We start from the raw sequence: 23,665 nt of genomic DNA, 5'->3' as shown, positions 1-23,665 counted from the left end.
TGATGCCCAGGCTCCTGTCATGAATATTCCCATCTTGTGCTTTTTCTCGTTCCTGCAAGTTTACTATTATTATTGGCCACGTATGTAGAGGAAATGTGTGTTTTATTTTATGTCTATGAAAGGAAGGACGGTAAAGCCTTGAATGAAACTGAGTGTTGATACTTTGGGTAACAAGACAGGTTAAGGAGCAGGGAGCGTTAAATGTGACAGTGACTGCGGGTGATTGTGGAACTGGAAGATGGTTTAAAAATACAGAAACGACAAAAACTTAGTCTTTCAGTAATTCTAATTACGTCAATTATTTACTCTGTTGTGCTGCAGTTCGGAAGATTACTTATTTACCCCACCAGCGCAGCCTTTGATAAGATGCATTCGCAAGTAAAGGATGTTGCTGACAAAGTCAGGTGCTTTTTTGAAAGTTTGGCTCCAGATGTGCTTATCCAGCTGCTCCTTCTCAGTACTTGAGTGACCTTTATGTTCACCTCTGGATGAATTCGCAACTTTTTTGTCTCATTAACGCAGAAATCCCGAGTCTTTCCTAAAATTGCAGAAGACACTGTTGATGGCGCCGATTCTGTTTTAAAGACAGTTGTGATTAGTTATACAGAACACGCTTTTACTCGCATTGCTTTTTGGAAATCAATAATACAAATCAGCAACAGATCTGGGAATCACTGAATAGTAAAAACGTTTAATGAGGAGTGTCTTGCGCATATACTGGTGTAATGACCACGTCGGCTTTAGTGAAACGTTTCTTAGCCTCTGTGATATGATCGACATGGGGTAGAATAGATTCTAGATTGTTATAATACGTGCTACCTTACGCAAAATATGCTCATCGATTTGTTACAGATTCTTGGTGGACACGATTCCACACCAAGGAAAAAGGTGCTCCATGTAAATCGTTCATAATGTCTCCAAAATATATTTAACTTACAGGCAAGTACTACATAACTATTTTTTTACAAAGTCCTTATTTTAACATTCGCAAACCCCAATTAGTTTTTGAACTCGCGTCAGCACCCCAGTTGTGAATTTTGCACTGTTACTGCCAGTTGTCTTTGTTTGCTAATTTTTGCTTTTTGATTTATCATTCTCTTGTTTTAATTTTACTAATGTTGTTTAATTTTATTGTAAGGTGACCTTGAGTGCTAAGATTATAAAACGGGATTTTCTAATGGCCAAATATAACCAAAACAATTGTTCAGTCTTACCTATGAAATGTAATCCCCCAGGATCTGGTTTGGAGCGTACAGCGGTTTGTACAATCCCAAGCAGCACATGCGTGAGGCATCTTTATCCATTACTGTACTTCACTCCACAGCAGTGCCACTTGCAATATGGTGGCGACGTTGATGTACGATGCTGCTGGTCATGCGGCGTCATGTAATTCTATGCCTAAGGCGCGGGAGTCAATGACGTCATTACGCCAGCGTGCCTCAAAATCACGTGACAGGCGCATTTGAAACATGCCTCGAAGCGGTGCTCCGAAAGCTCGACACAGTGTCGAAACCTCAGTATCGAACGACCCACCACTACCACTGATTCGAGCTGCTCCGTTGTTTAAATCCATTATCCTGGATATGTGAGCTTCTGGCACTCGGTGGAAAAGAAAACTTATTCGGGGCTACATGGAAATACTGGTGTAGTGCTGGTCTCTCGAGTGGAAGACAAGTTTTGAAACAGAGGAAAGGTACGTACTTGTAGGTTTGGTTTCAAGAAATCGCGACTGCCGATGTAAAAGTCATTCACGTGAAGATTCGAAATCAGAGACTCTTTGTTTCCTGTCAGACAGATGGTCAGTGAAGGCAGCCGCGCTAACGAGTGATTGTTTCTATCCCATTCCTTACTTGTGCGTGGAGTTTCGCGTTTTGATTTTGCCTAAAGTCGCCATGCCTGTCGGCAGTGTACATGCACAAGCGCTTATTTCCCCACACGTGCACTCATCGTTTATCTGTTTGTTCATTTCGTTGTGAAGGTTGTTGTGTTTTTGTAAGCTTGTAATAGTTTTAAAGGCTATAGAACACACTCACACACACGAAGTCTTTATTTTGTCTCATCGTCCATTATGTTGTAGCCACTTAGCTACATTCTGTAGTCCAGAAGACAAAGGCGATGTCCGTCCTCTTAATTTTCTTTAAGCCTTTGCAGATTGGGGTCGCGCTGACCATGTACATTAAATGAGATGTCTGGCAAGAGTGGGGCTGACCTCGGCGTGATAAACCTCGACTGAGGGGAATGGACAGGAGTTATACATTTTGCTGTCACCACAATGGGTCTGATCGTCCCGGGTGGGCTTTTTCTGAGTACGTTAGCCTGGATTTGTGATCATCTGGCGATCGGAGGAAGTGAAAACATCATATGGGGCCACATGTAAATACTGATGTACTGTAGTGCCGGTCTTTTATGGGAAATCAAGATTTCAAACAGAAGACGGGTGCGTACTTGTAGCTTTGGTTTCAGCAAAAGGTGCCTGCCGCTATAAAGGTCATTGACGTGAAGATTCGGAATGCGAGACTTTGTTTCCTGTCTGTCAGATGGCCCGTGAAGGCAGACGCATTAACGAGTGATTTCCCGCCACTCCCCCCAACCCCCCAGTGCGCGCTGTTTCGCGTTTAGGCTTAGCATAAATTCGTCTTGCTCATCGATAGCGTACGTGCGCAGACGTTTACTCTTCCACACGTGCACTAATCGTTTATCGGCGTTTTCATTTCGTTGTGAAGGTTGCTGTGTCTTTGAAAGTTTCTACTATTTTTTTAAAGAGCTTAAGAACACATGTACAAAGTGTTTTTTGTTCTCATCGTCCGTTATTTTGTAGCCACTTTGCTACTTTCTGTGTGTGGTCCATGAGACAAAGGCCAATGTCATCCTCCTCGAATTCTATGAGAATTTCCAGATTGAAGTAGTGCTGACCGTGTAATTTAAATCGGATGTCTGGCAACAGTGGGGTTGACCTCGGCGTGATAAACCTCGGCTGAGGAGAATGGGCAGAGAGGTTAGCGCTTTTTCGGTCACCATTATTAATTTGGTCTTCCTGGGTGGGCTTTTGCTGAGCGCGTTTCCCGTTTCGTGCAGAGACACGCGTGAATTGGTGCAATGGCCCAGCCATTATTGTAAAAAAAAATAAAATAAATAAATAAAAAATGGGGGCAACGATGGGAATTGAAGGAATGATCTCTAACTTTTAGAAAGGTTTTTTTTCTTTAAAGTTTTGATCACAGAGACGAAATGATGTATACAGGATCACTTGTAATTAAACATCACGTGATAACCAAGGAATATGCGATGGCATTTAGTAGGCAGACGGACAAATCCACAAAACGAGTCGACTCCTTCAGTGTCTCTCTAAACACGGACCTTTTGTTCTTCAATACTTGCAGAGGAGGGTGTGTTTTTGCTATAAACCTCAAACAATAAATACCTTGATTGGATCTTTATTGTCACGTGCATAATGAAAGTGACAAGGAATTCGTCAGTATATCGACTGCCTTAAGTACTGATAGATGGAAATGACCCAAATAACAGGTTTACAGGGTCACAGTGAAAGACACTTTTATATAGTGTCTTTCACAAAAACGGCTATACCAGTGTTTCTCAAATAGTGGGGCGCGTTTGACCTCGGGGAACATGCTTTTTATTTTTATTTTACATTTTTTTTTTTATATTTAGAATGCACTTTAAATCTTTTCTGTTACATTTAATAAAGCTATTCTTTGTTGTAAATTGGTCCATATTTCTTTCTTTTTTTATTCTCTTATACGTTAATAAGGATACAGTGTTATGCAGAGGTGTACTTATAACAATTTTATAGACAAATGATACTATTTATAGTTGCGCGGGGGGCGCGAGATGTTTTCTTCTTCCTAGGGGGGGCATGACAGAAAATAATTGAGAAGCACTGGGCTATATCAACTAGACACTGGAGTTTGTTCTTTGCTGCACAGTGAACAGACCTTTTGAACTGTGTTTCTTTAAAAAAAAAAAAAAAATCAATAAATTGATGGATCTGGACAATCCGGCCCAAAATATTTTTTTACAAACAGAATAAGATTTGAATGGCCTTGGAGATCGTCTTGATGATAGAGAAGAAGTTCTGAATCTGTTTCATCACTGCTGATCTTCTTTAATAATAGCATTTTTAATTGCCTATATTTTACATATAATCTTTGTAATTTTGTATTTAATATTTGTGATTTTTACAAAAACGCCAAAGGTTTCTATTTAAAATTTGGTCTCAAAAGTTTGGGGGCCTATCACCCTGGTGGGGTTTCATTAAAGGTCTACGCTAGGTCAGGCATTTTAAATCCTAGTCTGTGAGACAATGGCCTGCAATGAGTCTCAACATCTGCTGCATGGACCAGAGATCTGAAACTGCAAGGTGAACCTTTAGGGCCTTAAGGTCACTGCTACCTCCACATCTCTCGCCCCTTAGCCTGTGAAAGCCAAGTGGATCACCTGGGTGCATCTTCAGGCCTGACTCTACAATACATTGGCTCCTTATTTCTTGTGTGTAGCGTCCAGTGAAGTTCTTACTTGCATGTCCTAATCTCCACTAGTGCCATGGTTAGTGAATCCAACTCCTGGACCTCAAAACTTCACTATGCCTTAACTGAAAAACCTCAGAACTTATTGTGACGAGTATTTTAATGAGAGCCATAAAGGGCACACTAAACAACAGATGGATAGGAAGTCGCTATGTAAGAGTTTGGTGAAATACAAGGTATGTAGCCATTTAAAGCTGTTACTCCAGTGCAGTCCAGGCTGGGCTCATGACCTAGTAAAGCAGTTGTTTGACTTTATTTTTCTGGACCGTAACACACTTTGGGGTTCATTTATTTATTATTGCTCACTTGTAGAAGAGTGTGTTTTATAAAAGGACTAGCAGAATACTCGCGCTTCGCAGCGGAGAAGTAGTGTGTTAAAGAAGTTATGAAAAAGAAAAGGAAACATTTTAAAAATAACGTAACATGATTGTTAATGTAATTGTTTTGTCATTGATATGAATGTTGTTCTCATTATATATAAGTCATTGCTGGAATTTATAAAGTCAGCGTCAGAATTTATAAAGTCATTCCTGATTATATAAAGTCAATATCGGAGTATATAAAGTGAAAGTCAAAATCTATTGATTGAAACGACTCTGAACTGAACTAAGTTAACAAAAATGTATTCAGAAAAATAAATTAAAAAAACACTGTTCGGTTAATGTTTTGAAAATGATGCATGTGCCCTGCCCAGGATTGGCTCCTGCCTTGCGCCCAGTGTTGGCTGGGATTGGCTCCAGCAGACCCCCGTGACCCTGTGGTCGGATTCAACGTGTTGGAAAATGGATGGATATTCCAGTGCTGACTTTATATATTTGGGAATGACTTTATATATTCAAATTTTGACTTTATATATTCCAGCGCTGAATTTATATAATCATGTTTTGACTTTATATAGTTAAATTTAGTCATCATTGCATAACTTTTTCTTTATCATAGAAATTTAAAGACTAAATTCAACTTCCATTCCTAACAAAGATATTTCTGGCGACTAAATAGAACCTACTTATATCCAATTTCGAGCTATTGAGCCGTCGCCTGCCTGCCTAAATAAGTCACCCTCGCTTCACTCTTACTTTTTTAACCGTTCATTTAATCAAGGCTGGTGGCGTAAAAATTATAAAATTTAAGGAGGATTACACCGAGTATGGCTTTACCAAAACAATTATTAATAGTGAATCGATTATTCATAAAGCTTCGATTGGTGATCTGTTTTTCTGTGTTAACCTCATATTTTTTCATACTTCTTCTCAAACCAAGGGGGTGCGAGGGTAAAATAAATCGGGAAGCACTGATCAATGTAATCGGTGTACCAGGAAATCATGCATTGACAGAAGTTCCCCTTTGTTTGTAATGCAAAGTGTGATTAAATGCATTATTTTTTAATGCGTTATGGAGCACGTGCATCGAAGCTTCTCAGCTGTGCTTGTGCTAAGAAAAGGAAACATTTTAAAAATAACGTAACACGATTGTCAATGTAACCTTTTGTAAGTAGTGCCTGGAGGATTCAGTGTGGAGAAACTCTAGAGACAGCATGTGTATTAACTTGTGGATTTTTCTGTGAGTATTTGGTGGCAGCGTCACAAACTCGCTTCCGTAACACTGCGTTTATGTTAGCTGCGGAGCTCAGCTCATAGCGAAATGAGGTAAATGGGAGGGGTGATGATGACGTGACTCCCCCACCCGCCTTAACTGTCAATCCCACCCATCCCAACACAGTCTCTCGGAATTTGCATAAGCACATTACATTACAGTAAATGGAGAAAAATAGCTTCCAGTTATGACCATTAGGTGTAGAATTTCGAAATGAAACCTGCCCAACTTTTGTAAGGAAGCTGTAAGGAATGAGCCTGCAGAATTTCAGCCTTCCACCCACACGGGAACTTGGAGAATTAGTGATGAGTCAGTGAGTGAGGGCTTTGCCTTTTATTAGTATAGATTTCTGGGTTTAAGATAAGTTCGTGCTTGCAATGCCACTAGAGGGCAGTAGAGCTTCCACATACAATATCATTCCTACTGAATTAGTACATTTCACTACTTCGACAGACATTTAACATGGTGATGTAATTCTGGGTTGTGATTTGCAACAATTTTTAATTCACTTGATTTTTGTCATATGTAGCAAAAGACTGTGGGCTGTTATAAGTGACCTTTTTCATCGTTTATTGTCTAGTGGCCTACGGAACAGTGACAGCAGTTCACATCCAGACGTCAACTTTCAAAAATGTTAATAATGGAGCTAGGAGACAACTCTTCAGGTGAAAAGTATGTCCTGGAGAATAGAGCGCCCCTGCTGGGGTTGGGGGATGAGCATCGAGGTGAAGAACAAAGCCAGTATGCTCTTAAATATTGCTGAATTCCAAAAAATGTTTTTCTTCCTAAAATGAAATGAATATATACAGCAAGCTAAGCTCAGTTCTTATAGTGTGTGTGTGTATGTATATACAGTATGTATATAATATATGATATTCACCAATCAAGTATTTTCCCTGCCAAAGTGCCAGTGTTAAAGAGGGGTCTCATTGTAATGAGGTGTGAGGGATGTCTGAATGAGTTGCCTCAATTGTGTATGTTTAGTTTTGGAGAACGTTTCAATTGTACTCTCCTCTGCTTACAGATCACAAGAAGGCTGCTATCCCCACTTGTCCCATATGGAGAAGGCAAACTCATCTGTTCAAAGATCTCAACATGTGAAATATAAATGTGAAGAAGAGGTCTCTGATGAAGTGTGTAACAATGAGCAAGCAACATATCTCAGAAAGCACTGGGGCCTCCTTTTGATGCATGGTATAGAAGTTGATGAAGAGCACTGTAAATGGAGTTCTGGACATCTGGAAGAGGAGAGCATCTGCATGAACAAGCAGGAGAATTGTGATAGTGGACCTATGGACTTTACAGTGGACTCTGAGCTGTTGCCTTACCTCACTGATGTGCAGAAAAACAAAACTGTCAACAGCATAAAGGACGAAGACCTCAATTCTGAGTCAGACAGGCAGTGTTCTTATCCAGATGAAGATGGTCCTGGATTGGGATTGACCCCCACTAGACACTGCCCCCAACAGCAACTTTCTGACAATGTGAAGTTGGAATCTTTGGAATCTGACATGAAGAGGACAGTCAAAGCATCAGATTCAAGTCCTTCTGGAGAAGGTAGGTGCTAAACTACAAAAAACTATCCTGAGGCCCTGGGCTTAAGATTTTGACTTGACATACACAGCATTTTCTTTATCGCTGATTTTGGTTTGGGCAGTTAAATCATTTACTGTATATATCCACATATTAGTCGAAATCGATAATAAAATCGACCCGACTTACGTGCCCATTCAAAAATGCGACGCTTACATTTATTTATTTATTTTTTCATCTTCTTTCCTCGTCCAATCTCGCATCAGTTTCTCGTTTCTCAGGTGCATCGAAGTTAATTGCAGCAGCACACTTACCAATTTCGTTCACTACTTCAACGGCGTTTAATTTAAAACCAGCTTGATATTTTCTTCTGATCGAATGCTCCATCATAGATAAGGGATGCTCTTACGATAAAGGTGTATAAGGGTGTGAGATACAAAAAAACACAAATCGGTATAAACATCTCTTTGGATTAGTTCAGGTTTTACCGTGTGGTCACGTAGGCACGAGTGCGAGAAGTTAGAAGTACACGCTGATACAGCGCATTGCCACTCCCCCATAGACAATAGAGACCGCATGCTCCGCGGTTACTCTCTCAGGTAGGCGTTGGCATATCATAATCCCTTGTACCTATAGCATGAGTTTTCTGCATTCAACTTCTACGACGACATTATAAAATACCAGAAATAATACATTTAAATCAACTCCCGACTTATCCGCAAGTTTTTTATATGAAAAAAATATTTTTATCCTTGAGAAATTATCACCTTTACTCTTTTTAAACACTCAAGTTTACTCGTTTCATTTTTCTTCACTGTGCAATGCAGGTATTTGACAGAATATCAGTCAGGTCGATTCCACTTGTGCTCCTCGAACATCAGCACAGAGTAGAAAAGTTTGTTTCTCAAAACGGTACTATACTGTGTGTTTTATGTAAAAAAATTAAAGTACCAAAATTTCTCGTTGCGCATGTTACTATTTTTCCCAGGTGGAAAACTAATCTAGCAGTTCCCTTTTACTGATTTTTTTTGAAGCTAAGGAGCTTCAAGTTTCTTTTTTATGTGTTCTCCAAATCTTTAGGATTTGTGAGTGTTGTCATAATTGACAAAGCAGGCATCGTATTACTAGAACAATCAAAACACACATCCAAAAGTTCAACAAAACGTCTACATTTGTCAAGAAATGAGACCTGTACCCTTACACTTACTTTTTTATTTTGCCAGAGATCTTTCAATAAAAACAAAATGATGGGCAAATACCAGACATGATTGTAAGGAAGTACATCTAGATGGGAACTAAACATATTTCTTTTTGTCAGTGGAATGAATTTAGCTGGAATCATTATTTGTTATGTGAAATACTACGTTTCATTTCAATTTCCCGTATCACTATACCAGAGGTGGATTTGTTCTTTTGATTTTAAAGGGGTGTAATTAAGTTGTAACAGTAGTATTCTCTGGCCTTTCCCATTTACATCCCACCAGCGCACTTGTTAGGCCCTCACACAGGTAGAGCTCTCCCAACTCTCCGGCCTGTACATTTTAACTACGCACACTCCTGTGTGTACTCCTGGTGACATTCACTATTGCATACACCCTTTGTGTAACAGGATGGGGCAGTGATGGACACGTATCTCTGGAACACTTAAACACAACATTGTCATAGTACTTTATTTGTACTCCAAGGAGGGAAATCAACACTGTACAAAAAATACAAGAGCTTCTAGCTTGTCTTATAGTAAGAGAGCTGTTACCATCTGATCACAGGCTTGAAGGTGGGAATACAAAGATTAAGATTGTGGTCGGGTCTGCCCAGTGGTGCCACAGGTTTACATTTTAAAGGCAAACTCTGACTGTTGCCCTTCCTTTTTTTCTGTTGGATAGGGGCTTGAACTGAAGGTAGTTTTGTAATGTTTGACTTAATTGCATGGAATGTAACTTGCTTTTCAAATATTAATTGGAAAACAAATAATAAATATGAAGAAGGTATTTTTGCTTTGTGCCCTTCCCCCACCATAATCTATTGTCTCCCGACTCACCGATGAAACCTCTCCAATACAATTGTGCCCCCCCCCCATTATTCCCCAAAGGTTTAAATGCTTTTCTCCGCATTTTCTTAAGCTTCAAAGGATGTAATGAAGTCTTGAACTGAAGTCTTGTCTTCCCCCACGCATTTCACAGTTGGCCGTAGCATTTTCTTATCAGTAACCAAGGGTGTAAAACTGTTAGAGATAGAAGTTGCAATAGCTTTAAGAACTCAATTTCTTACTTTTAAATATCTTAAATGAGTTTTTTTAATATACATTTCACAAAAAGCTTACGATTACAAATACACAGAAATGTGAAACAATCGCAAAAGTGCATTAGCAAAGCAATGGTTCAGAAAACAACTCTAATTTGTTGCAGTCCTTAAACTCGGCTTATTTCTCCTCTGCATATTTTTATTCCCACGTATATTTTTGTCCCCAGTAGATTTATTTATCTTTGTTTCAGCGCTTTTCTAAAGATTGTACAGGTCCAGAAAGCATGTAAAGCATTGCTATAACAAATGTTTTACCAACCTAATTCAATTGCTTAAGTTTCACTTAAATATAAAACTAAATTAATTGATGTCCATCATCTTTACTTACGCCTCTGGGACTCAATTTTTTACTTTTTTTTTTTTTGTCTTTTGTGGTCATGTTTGCAGACGAATCAGAATCAGTAAAATGAAGCTGGGTTAATACTGATAGGACATTGTTGTCTCTTGACAGATCTCTTTCGAAAGCTCACCTTTATCTCGATATATTTTTTTTTTTTCCAGTAGCTTTACAAGCCAATGGCGGCAGCTTCTTATCCCCATTGGCTCGGGCATCTCCTCAGTGCAGATCTGAACAGACAGTGGATGATAAGAATATGAAGAACGTGACGTTAGCATCAGAGAATGGGATACCCACCGCTGTGCAGGATGATTCTCAGCCGGTGACGAAACTAAACACGGTTGATGTGATCACCACTGAAACTCGGATACCCAATACAGACTTAACCACAGTCTACCAGAAACAGAGGGAATTGGCTAAAAGCAAATGTAAGTCCGGGAATGGTAATCTGTGTCAAACACAACAGGAGCCACATGAGTGTTCTGTATGTAGCAAGAAATTCCAACAAATGAGCCAGCTAAAAAAACACAGAAGAATTCACACGAGAAATAGGCCATTTTCCTGTCCAGAATGTGGAAAAGGATTTACTACCGTTGGCTACCTTCGTAAACATTTAACAATTCACACAGGAGAGAAGCCATATTGTTGTTCAGAATGTAGAAAGAAGTTCCGAACAATGAGCAATCTTCAGGAGCACAGAAAAATTCACACTGGAGGTAAGCCATTTTCCTGTCCAGAATGTGGGAAAAGATTTTCCAGCACTAGCAGCCTTCATAGACATGTAAAAAATCACACAGAAGAGAAGCCTTATTGTTGTTCAGAATGTAGAAAGCAATTCCGAACAATGAGCCTTCTACAGGAGCACAGAAAAATTCATACTGGAGAGAAGCCACATTGTTGTTCTGATTGTGGTAAGCGATTCCAACAACTGCAAAGTCTTAACACCCACAGAAGAATTCACACTGGAGAGAAGCCCTATTGTTGTTCAGAATGTAGAAAGCAATTCCGAACAATGAGCCATCTTCAGCAGCACAGAAAAATTCACACTGGAGAGTAGCCATATTGTTGTTCTGACTGTGGTAAGCAATTCCAACAATTAGACAGCCTAAAGACCCACAGAAAACATCACACAGGAGAGATGCCATATTATTGTCCATAATGTGGTAGGGGGTTTAAGAGCATTGTCATCCTTCAGAAACTACAAAAACATGTAAAATTTCACATAGGAGAAAAGCCATATTCCTCTGATTGTGGGAAAACATTTTGCCATAATGAATAACCTCCAGATCTACACAACAACTCGGTAGTGGAGAGAAAGTTCAATAGGGGATGATACAAGTACTAAAAACCTGGCCTTTAGCAGTGAAAAGATCACTTCATGATTCAAGAGTGGTGTTCATGTCTGTCTTAAGTGCTCAAATTAACCCATTGCTGAGATTTTAACTTGGATAGAAGCCCTAAATTGGTAAGCTGAAGGGTGAAGAATGAAGGAGCACAGGGAGGAGAGAAATGTAAGTCTCCATACTGTTCGAGACTTGATGAATATCTTCATGTTGTGGGCTTTGTTGCACACCAAACCTCCTCAAGGTAAAACTATTTTTAAAAGGACCCTAAAAGTAATTCAAAGTTGCCGTCCATCTACCTCAATGAAAGATGCCCACCCCCTGTCTCAGCAAACATGGTAGGTGATAGTTGTAGCGATAGTGCAACATCTTCAGATGAATAGAAGACTTCCAAATGTGGTGGCAGTCCAAATGGACAGGATTGCAGGTCTCACCACTGTGGACCTCGTCAGGACACAAACGCGTAACATGACTGAGAAATGAAGGAAACTGCAGAGAGTCCAGTGGTCACCTGAAGACAACGCAGGGTGGGAACACAGGTACAAGCTTGCTGCTGCTCCTCTCTGTTTTCATCTATTTTTATGGATTACGCCTTTGCTGGGTTTGCAGCCTGTGAGACAATTGATTTGAATTCCTGTGAGCTTCACTGAATTAAACATTTTTTCGATTGTCCACCCTGTTGCCTGACGTGGAGGTTGAGTTTTTGGGAAAGTTCCATTTTTCTTTAATTGCTGTCCGCACTTATGTGCTTCAACAGAGAAATGACCCGATGCCTACGCCCACCTCTAAGTCTTTTCTGGTTGTGCTGGCCAATTTGTTTTTTTATTCTTTGTGTACTTCAGTCCGTGTTTCATGATGTTTTTGTGTGGATTGTTGACCATTTGTCTCCAACTTTACTTTGGGACTTGTGATACTATGGGGATCACACCTGCTGACTGCCCGTTACTGTGTACAGGGACCCCCCAAGCTTGCTTCTGGGCTCTTGCTGTGTTGTTGTCACCTCTCACCTTCTCTGTTGTGCTGCTCTGCTTTTAAGTCAGCTTGCTATTTGACAGTTAAGTCCTGGCTTTGCTGTATTCTGAAATACTCTCATGATAAACATCTGTATATTAAACAATTTGTTCAGAGAAAACGGTCAGACTGGAATATTTTAAAAGACTTTGGTATTGTGTGGAGCCCAAAATATGCACACCGTGGATCTGTGTCAAGAAACGTGACTGGGGCTTCTTACACTAACAGCAATACATCTGTATCATGAACACCTCACTGGTACAGGGACGGCCAAGTCAGACACTTTATTTTGTTTAAAATTTTCTTCATTTTTAGACATTCTGGTTTGTGTTCAGACCACTCTGTGCGTGTGTGTGTGTGTATATGTACATGTCTATTTAGTTGTGTTGACATGTAGACTAAATGTCCTTGCGATAGCAAGAAAATTATTAACAACGTACACTTGGGTAATATACAGACATCGGAAGAATAACAAGACTCTCTGAAGCTTGTTGACCAGGGTCAAAGTACACCGGTCCCGCAGTCTCCTTTTATTACCCAAAAAAAAAACAAACTTGCACATGCGCACCAGCATACGCCATAATCACATGAGCACTTAACAAGGGGAACACCTCTTTCAATTGAGACCATTTTACATTTATATGTCAACACCTCCACTTGCTCTCACATTGCTATGCATTTTTGACAACAGCCTTCCATAAAAACAAAATAGACTTCTTAATTTACATACCGAATACACATCCTTTGAACCTTTCCATTTCCATCTTTGTTACAGGTTTTGTCATAATATCGGCAACCATTTCTTTACATTTTTCCATCTTTTTCACATTGCTCTGACAAAGTGGTTCCTAATGTCCACACGTTTACACCTCAGTCTGCTTACAGGGTTCTTTGCTAGGGCAATTGCACCCTGGTTATCCTCATACATTTCTACTGGTTCATGCTGAATTTCACCATCTATTCCCTTTAAGAGCTGCATGAGATGCATACCCTCCTGTACTGTGGCAGTAAGTGCCATATACTCCGCTTCACATGTAGATAGTGCCACAGTGGACTGCTTCTTTGTTTTCCATGATATTAAAGCCCCCATTTTATTTAGACTGAAACAGTATCCAGTCGTGCTGCGTCTGTCATCTGCATCAGTTGCCCATTCTGCCTCACTATAGGCTTGTAATTTTAATTGATCTTCACATTTTCTGTAACATAAAGCATAGTAGGCAGTTCCTTTCAAAATATCGTAACGCATGTTTTGCTGTCGCCCACTGTTGGGTACTTGGTTTGGACAAGTCTCCCAACTCCCCAACTCTCTCTCCTGTTTCTTTTTCCGGTTTCTTTGTCCACCACCACCTACTCAAAGCATCATGATGCTCCAACATTGATGGAAAGAAAGCCAGAAGTCTACGTGATCATCATCATCAGGTCCTTCCATGAAAACCCTAAATACAAAGAGGACTGTTTGACTAATGTTAGGTAGATTGCCCAGAGGGGACTGGGCGGTCTCATGGTCTGGAACCCCTACAGATTTTATTTTTTTTCTCCAGCCGTCTGGAGTTTTTGTTTTTTGTTTTTTCTGTCCACCCTGGCCATCGGACCTTACTTATTCTATATTAATTAATGTTGACTTATGTTTATTTTTTATTGTGTCTTCTATTTTTCTATTCATTTTGTAAAGCACTTTGAGCTACATTTTTTGTATGAATATGTGCTATATAAATAAATGTTGATTGATTGATTGATTGAAGTACTGTGATAGCTTTCTTCCTCGGTCACTAATCTGAGGGTTCGGTTTGATCCACAGTTGACCTTCAGTGACCACATAAAACACGTGTGTAAGGCATCGTTTTACCATCTACGAAAAATCTCCAAACTCCGCCCCCTCTTAACCCTCCCAGATGCAGAGAAACTTGTCCATGCCTTTTATCTCTTCAAGGCTGGACTACTGCAATGGACTTTTTGCGGGTATTCATACCAAGGACATACAAAAGCTTCAATATATCCAAAGCAGTGCTGCAAGAATCCTACTAAGAGTAAGGAAATTCGAACATATTACTCCCATCCTCAAATCACTTCATTGGCTCCCTGTCTCCTCCCGGATTGAGTACAAAATTCTTCTATTAACCCATAAATGTATCTATGGCCAGGCACCTTCTTACCTTCAAGATTTGATTCGCTTACAAACTTCCAATCGGATCCTCGGATCATCTGGCAGCATGCAGCTTCAGACTCCCCTTACTAAGCTCCGTACTATGGGGGGGGTCGAGCTTTTTTGCTCTGCTGCCCCCCAGCTCTGGAATCGGCTCCCTGTTGAACTGAGAACTACACAAAACCTGGACACTGTTAAAGCAAATTTGAAGACTTTTCTATTTAGGAAAGCATATAACTGAGGAGATTGTAAATTTAATCTAGTCTTTTAAACTTTGTGGTTATTGCTCTTGTTGTAGCACTTTGAGATTTTGTCAATGAAAAGTGCGTTATAAATAAAATCTATTATTATTATAGCTTACTGATGACAAAATGTAAGTCTGGTCTAGTGCAAGTCATTACATACTGTAGATCAAACTGCCAATTACTTCTCTAAATCTTTTGGGATCAACTGACTTCTCATACTCCTGGTTATAATTCAGCTTCTGCTCACATGGTGTTGCTCTTATTTTACATTCTGTCAAGTCAAACCTTTCCAAAATTTTCTTAATATACCCCTCTTGGTCCATTTTTACAAAATCATCTCCTTGCTCAAAGTTTATTGCTAAGAAATCTTTCAGTTTTCCCAGGGATTTCATTCTAAACTTCTCTGTTCGCATTTCCTTTACATTTTTCATCACCTCTTCATCACTTGCAGCTCGTATCAAATCGTCACCCCAAATAATGATTGTTACTTGTGTCATATCCAGTTTCTTTGGCATACACACGATGGTCAGCCGGATTTTGTATGAATCCATTTTTACACAAGTGATCGTGTAACATTTTGTACCAATTCCTGCCTGACTGTTTTAACCCATACAACGATTTCTCTAATTTGCATACTAATTTTTCTTCTTTCTCAGAATCAACCTCTGATCCTTTCTGCTGTTCCTTATACACCTCACAGTCTCGGCGCACGGAAGTATGCAGATTTTACATCCATCTGGTGTAACAACATACCATTCTATGCAGCTGTTTGGATCAAAACTCTTACGCTTGTCATATTTGCAGTTGGAGAGAAAGTCTCTTTATAATCTACTCCTGCCACCTGATTGTACCCTTTAGCTACATACCTCGCTTTGTACGTCTCAGAACCATCAGAATTATTCTTAATGGCATACACCCGTCGACCCACCTGCATTTTTAACCTCGGGTATGGTGGTTAACGTGAAAGTCTTGTTTTCTTTCTATATCATTCTGTGCAGTTGTTTGGATCAAAACTCTTACGTTTGTCATATTTGTGGATGGAGAAAAGTCATTTTATAATCTACTCCCGCCACCTGATTGTACCTTTTAGCTACATACCTCTCTTAGTATGTCTCTGACCCATTGTTTTTAATGGCATACACCCGTCGACCCACCTGCATTTTTAACCTCGGGTATGGTGGTTAACGTGAAAGTCTTGTTTTCTTTCTATATCATTCTGTGCAGTTTTTTGGATCAAAACTCTTACGCTTGTGTTACGCTTGTGTACTGCTCCTTTGCTGGCTTTGCGGGAAGTGAAATCACTGGCTGAGCAACAGGTGATAGTAATCACTGATTAAGCCTCTGGGAGGGTCATGATGTATAAAAACCTGTTTTTTTCCTTTGGAGGGGAGTCAGGTTTTGTGTTTGCTTGTGTGTTTTCTTTCCCCTCTTCTTAGCTTTTTCTATTAATTACTCGCGCGTGTATAATTTTATTTTACACCCCTAGACGTCTAGTTTGGTTATGTAAACTTTTCTTATTTTGGGTAAATAAATGGAGTTTTCCCCAAGAATGTGGTGTTGTGCCAGTTTTATGTTGCCACTTACGAGCCAGCCGTAACATAAAAGTCTTTTTTTTTTTAGAAAACAATTTATTCCTTTTAGCTTGTTTCCATTGGTCTTGCATGTCCATTTCCCACTACTTTACCTAAATAAGTAATAGTAGCTTTCCCAAACTCACATTTTGTTCAAGCCCCCACTTTTATGTTACGGCTGGCTCGTAAGTCGCAACATAAAACTGGCACAACACCACATTCTTGGGGAAACCTCCATTTATTTACCCAAAATAAGAAAAGTTTACATAACCAAACTAGACGTCTAGGGGTGTAAAATAAAATTATACACACGCGAGTAATTAATAGAAAAAGCTAAGAGGGGAAAGAAAACACAAAACCTGACTCCCCTCCAAAGGAAAAAAACAGGTTTTTATACATCATGACAACCCCCCCGAGGCTTAATCAGTGATTACTATCGCCTGTTGCTCAGCCAGCGATTTCACTTCCCGCAAAGCCAGCAAAGGAGCAGTACACAGGCGTAACAGCTTGTCATATTTGTGGGTGGGCAAAAGTCCATTTTATAATCTACTCCCGCCACCTGATTGTACCTTTTAGCTACATACCTCTCTTTGTACGTCTCCCACCCATTGTTTTTAATGGCATACACCCGTCGACCCCCCGCATTTTTAACCTCGGGTATGGTGGTTAACGTGAAAGTTTTGTTTTCTTTCAATGACCTCATTTCTTCCACTCACTGGATTGATTGGAATTTACGGCTTCTGAAAATGCTTGTGGCACCTTACTTATAATAATGTAACAATAATCAATATTAACTATTGTTTGGTCATTGTTATCTATATCAAATACAGAATCATCCAAGTACGCTGGCTTCCTATGCTCTCTGCTGGGATAGCGTGTACCAGGATTGTCTTGGTTACCTGCTCCAGTTTGATTTCCATGAACCTGTACTGGCTTTTCATCAGTAATGTCAGAACTACCAATAATTCTGCTAATCTGCCTAGTGTTACCCCTCCTCAGGTCATCATCATCATCACTGTCATCAATCTGTTCCTGGTCGGTCTGTGTGCTCTGCTCTATCCTACCCTTCTCAATAAATTTCACTAGTCATGTGCTTTAGGACCCTGCCAGGATCTGGAGAGTAGATTATGTAGGCTTTATTTGTCAGACCAACAAAAACACCTTTCTCACACCTACTGTCTAACTTCTTTTTGTCTTGTTTGTATGCATAGCACACTGACCCAAACTTGTGCATCCCAGAAACATTTGGCATCTTCCCCTTCAACAGTGTTTGGTGCGACTGCAGTAGCACGTGTTCCTGATTATCAGTGCTGTTTGCACCGCATACTCTTTGGGGAGGTTCCTCTCAATGACTTTGCACCTGGCCATGTCAAACTGTGTTCTTCACTTGTCGTTCAGCAGTACCATTCTGGCGAGGTGAGTAAGGTGCAGAAGTCTCATACCTGATACCATTTTTATCAGCAGTGACTTAAAGCCTTCACCCACAAATTCTGTACCATTGATTGACCGCACATGTTTGATTTTCCCCATAAGGCGCACTGTCAGCAATAAACTTCTCCATAGCTACCACGGTAACACTTTTATCCTTTAAAAAATAGATAAATGTTACACCGGAAAATTCCTCCGTGAATATCATCACATATTTATATCTTCCCCCCCCAGTTTGATACTGGGTCAATTGGACCTGCTAAATCTGTGTGAACTAATTCAAGTACTACTTTGGCTCAATTCTCAACACATCTGTTTCTACTGTCGGTAAATTTTCCCTGAATGCAAACTTCACAGGAAAGACTGGTCTTACCACCTTTACCTTTGATTTTTAACCCGTCGACAACATGTCATCAGAATTACAATGGCCAAGAATTTCATGCCATGTCTGTACATCCTGACAACTTTTACAACTGTCATCGTTTCCATCACATACCGTGTTTAAGAAGTACAGTTTGTTATACTCTTTGATGTCAAATGAATGACATGTCTGAGCTGATTTAAATCTCTCTCTTGCCGTCGCTGCTTTCACTGAGCAAATATCCTGTGGGTACGAGGGAATGTACAGCACTGCTGAGTGTCGCTGTGCACTGTCGTCCTCTGCTGTCAATCGGCTCCACTTCCGCATCCCCTCTCCGTTGCACAATTCCTTTGGTTTTTGGTTCCATGGTGTGCCTCCCTGGCTGGAACTTGTCATCAAATGTCTTAAACCTTTTGATGTCTGTAATGATATGGGATGTTGCACCTGTGTCGACCATCAATCCTTTCAGCTTCAGCCTTGGCTGGCTCAGGTTTTCACTTGTCTTGAAAGCATAAGTTTGTCTGGTGTCGTCCTCGGCCATCTGCATTCCATTGTCATTGTCCTGCCATCTCCTTCGGCACATTGCATCTCTGTGTGTCTGTCTTTTGCAATAGCTGCACCACTGGGTCTGTCCAGAACGCTTTTTCAGACATATGTCCTTTCTGACCACAGCTACAGCATATAATATCTGCCCGGCTTTGTGCTGATGCGCTGCTAGGCCTTTCTTTGGTCTGGACTCTCATCGCGTGATCATCTAATGCACAAACACTATTTCTCCGTGTCATCGTAACTTCTCAATTTTACTTTAAAGTCTGTAAAGGTCATAGACTCATCGCTATGCGTCACATACACAGTAAACAGCTTAAGGCCTTGTTCACACGGGCGTTAAGTTTTTGGATAAACGAACTTGCTCTGAACGTCCTAGACGTTTATGTTGCATTTTGTGGTGGCGATCGATTGACTTCTACACCGGCGTTCGTTTGTCTCTGTCTAACGCAAGCCTGCAGCCCAAATTGTAGTTTGTGTGTTAACCTGTGGAGGCAGTGTCGGAAACTGGATATGAAAGCCCTTGTCGTTTTATTTGAGGTGCCTCCTTTCAATATGGACCATTTTGCTATGTTAGATATTAATCTTCTTGTTTTACAAATACTCGTAATACGGCGACGTAGGGAGAGAAAAAATCGCCGCCGCTACTGGGTTCATCCTCTGACTGCACAACGTCGGGTTAAAGGAAGTTTTTTTGTGCTTTATGAAGAAATGCGAAAATTTCCGCGCAAGTTTTTTAATTACTGTCGGATGTCGGTTTCCACTTATGATTGTCTGCTGCAGCTGGTGCAATGCCACATTGCACGCCGATCAACCAATATGCGACTTGGTGTTAGCCCCGATGAGAGACTACTTGTCACTTTGAGGTAAGGAAACAGTAGTCGAGTGTGCGCTTACACCGGTGTTATGCACTGAAATGCCCCCTACATAATCGTTATCAAATATTATATTAGAACATAAATTAATAGGTTCATGGTTTACAAAATACATGAGACAATAAAATAAAATAAGCAATATGAAAATATATATGTTGTATATGAAAACATAAAAATATCCGGTCCTCCGAAGCGTAAAATAAACGCGCAGAAAACGAACTAGAAGCGGTTTCCTTGCGTTCGTTGGGTTTTGAACGCCAAGAAAAAGCTGCATGCAACGTTTTTTTGATGCCGTATAAACGCGCTGCCGGACAAACGCACGTCACCAAAGCCCGTGTGAACACTCTCATTGACTCCTACGTGTAGAAAACACTCGGCGCTTGATCCGCGCTCACCGGACGCTACGAACGCAAAAAAAAACCGCTCGATTTTAACGCCCGTGTGAACAAGGTAAAAGTTTCTGGAAGGCCCTTCAAAATCATTGCTGTCAGGAGACCGTCACTTAATGTTTCCCCCGCACTTCTTAGCGCTGTAATGGCGTTCTCTGCGCGTATTTTATAATCGCTTGCGCTTTCTCCATGTGCATTCCGTAATGAGGTCAGCTCGGTGTTCAAACTAATTATTCATGGCTTGCCCATACCCGCGTAATAGTCTCAAGATTTTTAGTGCTCTTCTGCCGTCAGCTTCAGCTTCTCGCATAATAATAGAGAGGCTCTTATCGTCTAGAAACTGAATTAATTCAGCATTGGCTTCACCGTTTCTTTCGTCTTCATCTTCACAGGACTCGTGCAGCATCGTCTCTTTTAACCCTTGTAACCGCAGATGGCCCAAACATTTTGTTTCCCACAGTGCATAGTTCTTCTCTTCTCCATCGAACACTAACCTACTCCATCGGGTGCCCTGTTCTCTCTTTTTAATTCCAGTAGCCCGTGCGTCTGCAGTAGCCGCCATGCCGTCTTACTCGAACTTTCTTGCCAATTAACTCACGCGTGCCCTGGGCCGATAATCTGTTGACATGTAGACTAAATGTCCTTGCGATGGCAAGAAACTTATTAACAACGTACACTTCGGTAATATACAGACATCGGAAGAATAGCAACACTCTCTGCGGTGGCGTAGCTTGAGTTCGTGCCGGTCGGGCCAGGGCTTCAATTTGCCGCCCTCCAACATATTTGAATATGTTAACCTATTTAATTAAAAAATTAAAATGACGTATACAGAAAAATGAAGATACTTTTTGTATAGATTTATTCATTCATATATATATATATATATATATATATATATATATATATATATATATATATATATATATATATATATATATACCGCAATAATTTGTACCATATAATTATCATCAACTAGACAAGAATATTGTATAGACGCACTAATAAGCTGTATGCAAATTATTATTAATATAATTACGCGGCGAAAACCAGAACCAGTGGAGTGTACAAGTGATAGGTGGGGATGTTTTCTGTGCAGAGCAGGAACGCATTCGGATTAATAACGAAATGCTATTCTAAACTGTAAATTAGCTGTTTATCTTCCTAGAAATTATTATCGGTGTAATGTTTTGTTTATTTTTGTATTTGCCTCATAAATTTCAACTGCTGTATCTGATGCCGTCACAGAAGGACAGTCTGAAAATTATTTTTGAAGCATTTGTGGGTAAAAATCAGAGAATTATAGTTTTTTCATCCATGATTGATATTTTTCCGAACCCTGCAGCTTACACACGGATTGTACTGAGCCTTTTGGCCAATAATGGCGCCCCCAAAATGTGCCGCCCGGGACGGACCGCACCCTCCGCCCGCCCCTAGCTGCGCCTCTGACTCTCTGAAGCTTGTTGACCAGGGTCAAAGTACACTGGTCACACGGTCTCCTTTTATTACAAACAAACAAACAAACAAAAAAATCTTTTACATGCACATGCGCACCACCGTGCACCATAATCGCGCGAGCACTTAATAAGGGGAACACCTCTTTCAATTGAGAGCATTTTACATTTATATGTCAACAAGGTGTTTACGTTTTCAAAGATCTTCCCTAACAAGGTAAATTCCCCATGGGGAGAAACAAAATTCCATCCGTCTTCTATTTTTTTTATAATGAAAGTTGCTACATTAAATAAAGATAATTTATTAAGTGGTACATAATAATGGAAGTAAAGAAAGAATGAAATTACAGTCATTAAGTGTTTATACTGAAAGGTGCTATATAAACAAAGGAAATAATAATCATTAAGGGGTGTATAATAATGAATAGTGTGAAATTCTCTAAGTGATGTATATCAAGAACAGTCATTGAGGTGTGTAAAATAAGCAAGCAAGAAAGAAAACCGATGATAAGCAGAAGTGAATATTGACTTCTTGATGCCCTCTTGTGGTTTCAATGGAAATTGCTGGCAGCTTCATCTTATACAAAATGAAATTCTTTGTAACAGCCTCGCTGTGCTTGCTTCGCGACAAGTGCTCTAAAACAGTGTGCAAATTATAAAGAAATTGTGAACAATGCATTAGTTATGCTTAAGGGAATTAAGATACAACATGAGTCTCAAAGTCTGCATTTGGAAAAATCACCCCCAAGCCCCACCCCCCAAATATATCTTGGAGCGGTTGGTGAAACGCAGAGTGAAAGATTTAATTAGAACACCAAGGGGATGGAAAGAAGGGACCAGAGATTTCGGGATGGCAGTATGTTGGTGGAACCAGTGGCGTAGCTCGAGTTTGTGCCGCTCGGAGCGGTGCTTCAGTTTCCCGCCCTCTAACATATCTGAATATGATGTATAATAATGGTCAATTTCAAATGTTATGTTTGTAAATTAGGAACAGTCATTGAGGTGTGTAAATAATGTCCTGAAAGAAAGAGAACGAGCGAACAGATAATAAAGCATAAGTGAATATTGACTTCTTGCCGCCCTCTTGTGGTGTCGATGTAAGTTGCAGTCGGATTCATCCGCTATTGCTTAAAAAACTTTATAACAGCCTCGCTGTGCTTGCTTCGCTTCACGTGCTATAAAACAGTGTGCATGTGAAAGAACGACATATGACATCATTACATGCTGCTTATTCTGTGCAGAAAAAAGACGACGTCAACTGAGAAAATGAACTGCAACTGCTTACAGAGCTACGGTGGCTCATAGGTGGGGACCTGAAAGTTGTATCGGTTTATCTTGTCGGGTCAGCAGTTAGGGAGGTTAAATTCCCACGTGTTAGTGGGACAGCAGAGACAAGAACTGACATTGGGTTCAGAAGGAATGGCCGACTAGAAAAAAAGCTACAGCTTGGTGACAAAAAACATCACCAGACCTCGCTTGGTGGATCAAGATAAAGTGCCGCTTTAATAATGTAATGTGTCCTGTCACAAGATGGAGCCTGTTTGATGTATTTGTGCCAAAAATCTCCGTGTTTGTCTGCGGCTAAACTGAAAACTGTTTTCGAATGCAGAATTTAATGGTGCAATGAACGACATGGAGGGAGAGGCTTCTATATCATTCAGAGATGTTAAATCTATAGATTTTAGGTAAAGGTTCAAATTGTAAAGAAATTGTGAACAACGCGCTATTTATGTTTAAGGGAATTCAGTTACAAAATGAGCTTCAAATTCTGCATTTGGAATTTCCAACTGAAAATCTTAGTGCGGCGAGTGAAGAGCAGGGTGAAAGATTTAATCAGGACACCAAGGGGATGGAAAAAAGGCATCGAGGAGTTTGGGATGTCAGTATTTATTGATTATTGCTGCATGATGGAATAGTGGACAAAGGACAAGCCAGCAAACAAAAAACTAAAGTGGCAACAACTAGAAAAGTTATATGGACACCAGTGATTTTTA

General features: G+C 40.2%; 1 protein-coding gene across 1 annotated transcript; it reads left to right on the top strand.

Annotated features, from left to right (window-relative positions):
* Positions 1 to 1,462: 1,462 nt before the first annotated feature.
* Positions 1,463 to 14,047, top strand: LOC120533469 (gastrula zinc finger protein XlCGF26.1-like). Its single transcript, XM_039760385.1, has 3 exons — positions 1,463 to 1,693; positions 7,162 to 7,694; positions 10,473 to 14,047. The coding sequence occupies exons 2-3, from the start codon at positions 7,196 to 7,198 to the stop codon at positions 11,363 to 11,365; spliced, it is 1,392 nt and encodes a 463-aa protein (XP_039616319.1). The 5' UTR covers positions 1,463 to 1,693; positions 7,162 to 7,195; the 3' UTR covers positions 11,366 to 14,047.
* The last annotated feature ends 9,618 nt before the right edge of the window (positions 14,048 to 23,665 follow it).

This window comes from Polypterus senegalus, chromosome 8 (genome assembly GCF_016835505.1).
Source record: "Polypterus senegalus isolate Bchr_013 chromosome 8, ASM1683550v1, whole genome shotgun sequence".
NCBI classification, from domain to species: Eukaryota; Metazoa; Chordata; class Cladistia; order Polypteriformes; family Polypteridae; genus Polypterus; species Polypterus senegalus.
This window is presented reverse-complemented; position numbering and strand designations above follow the sequence as displayed.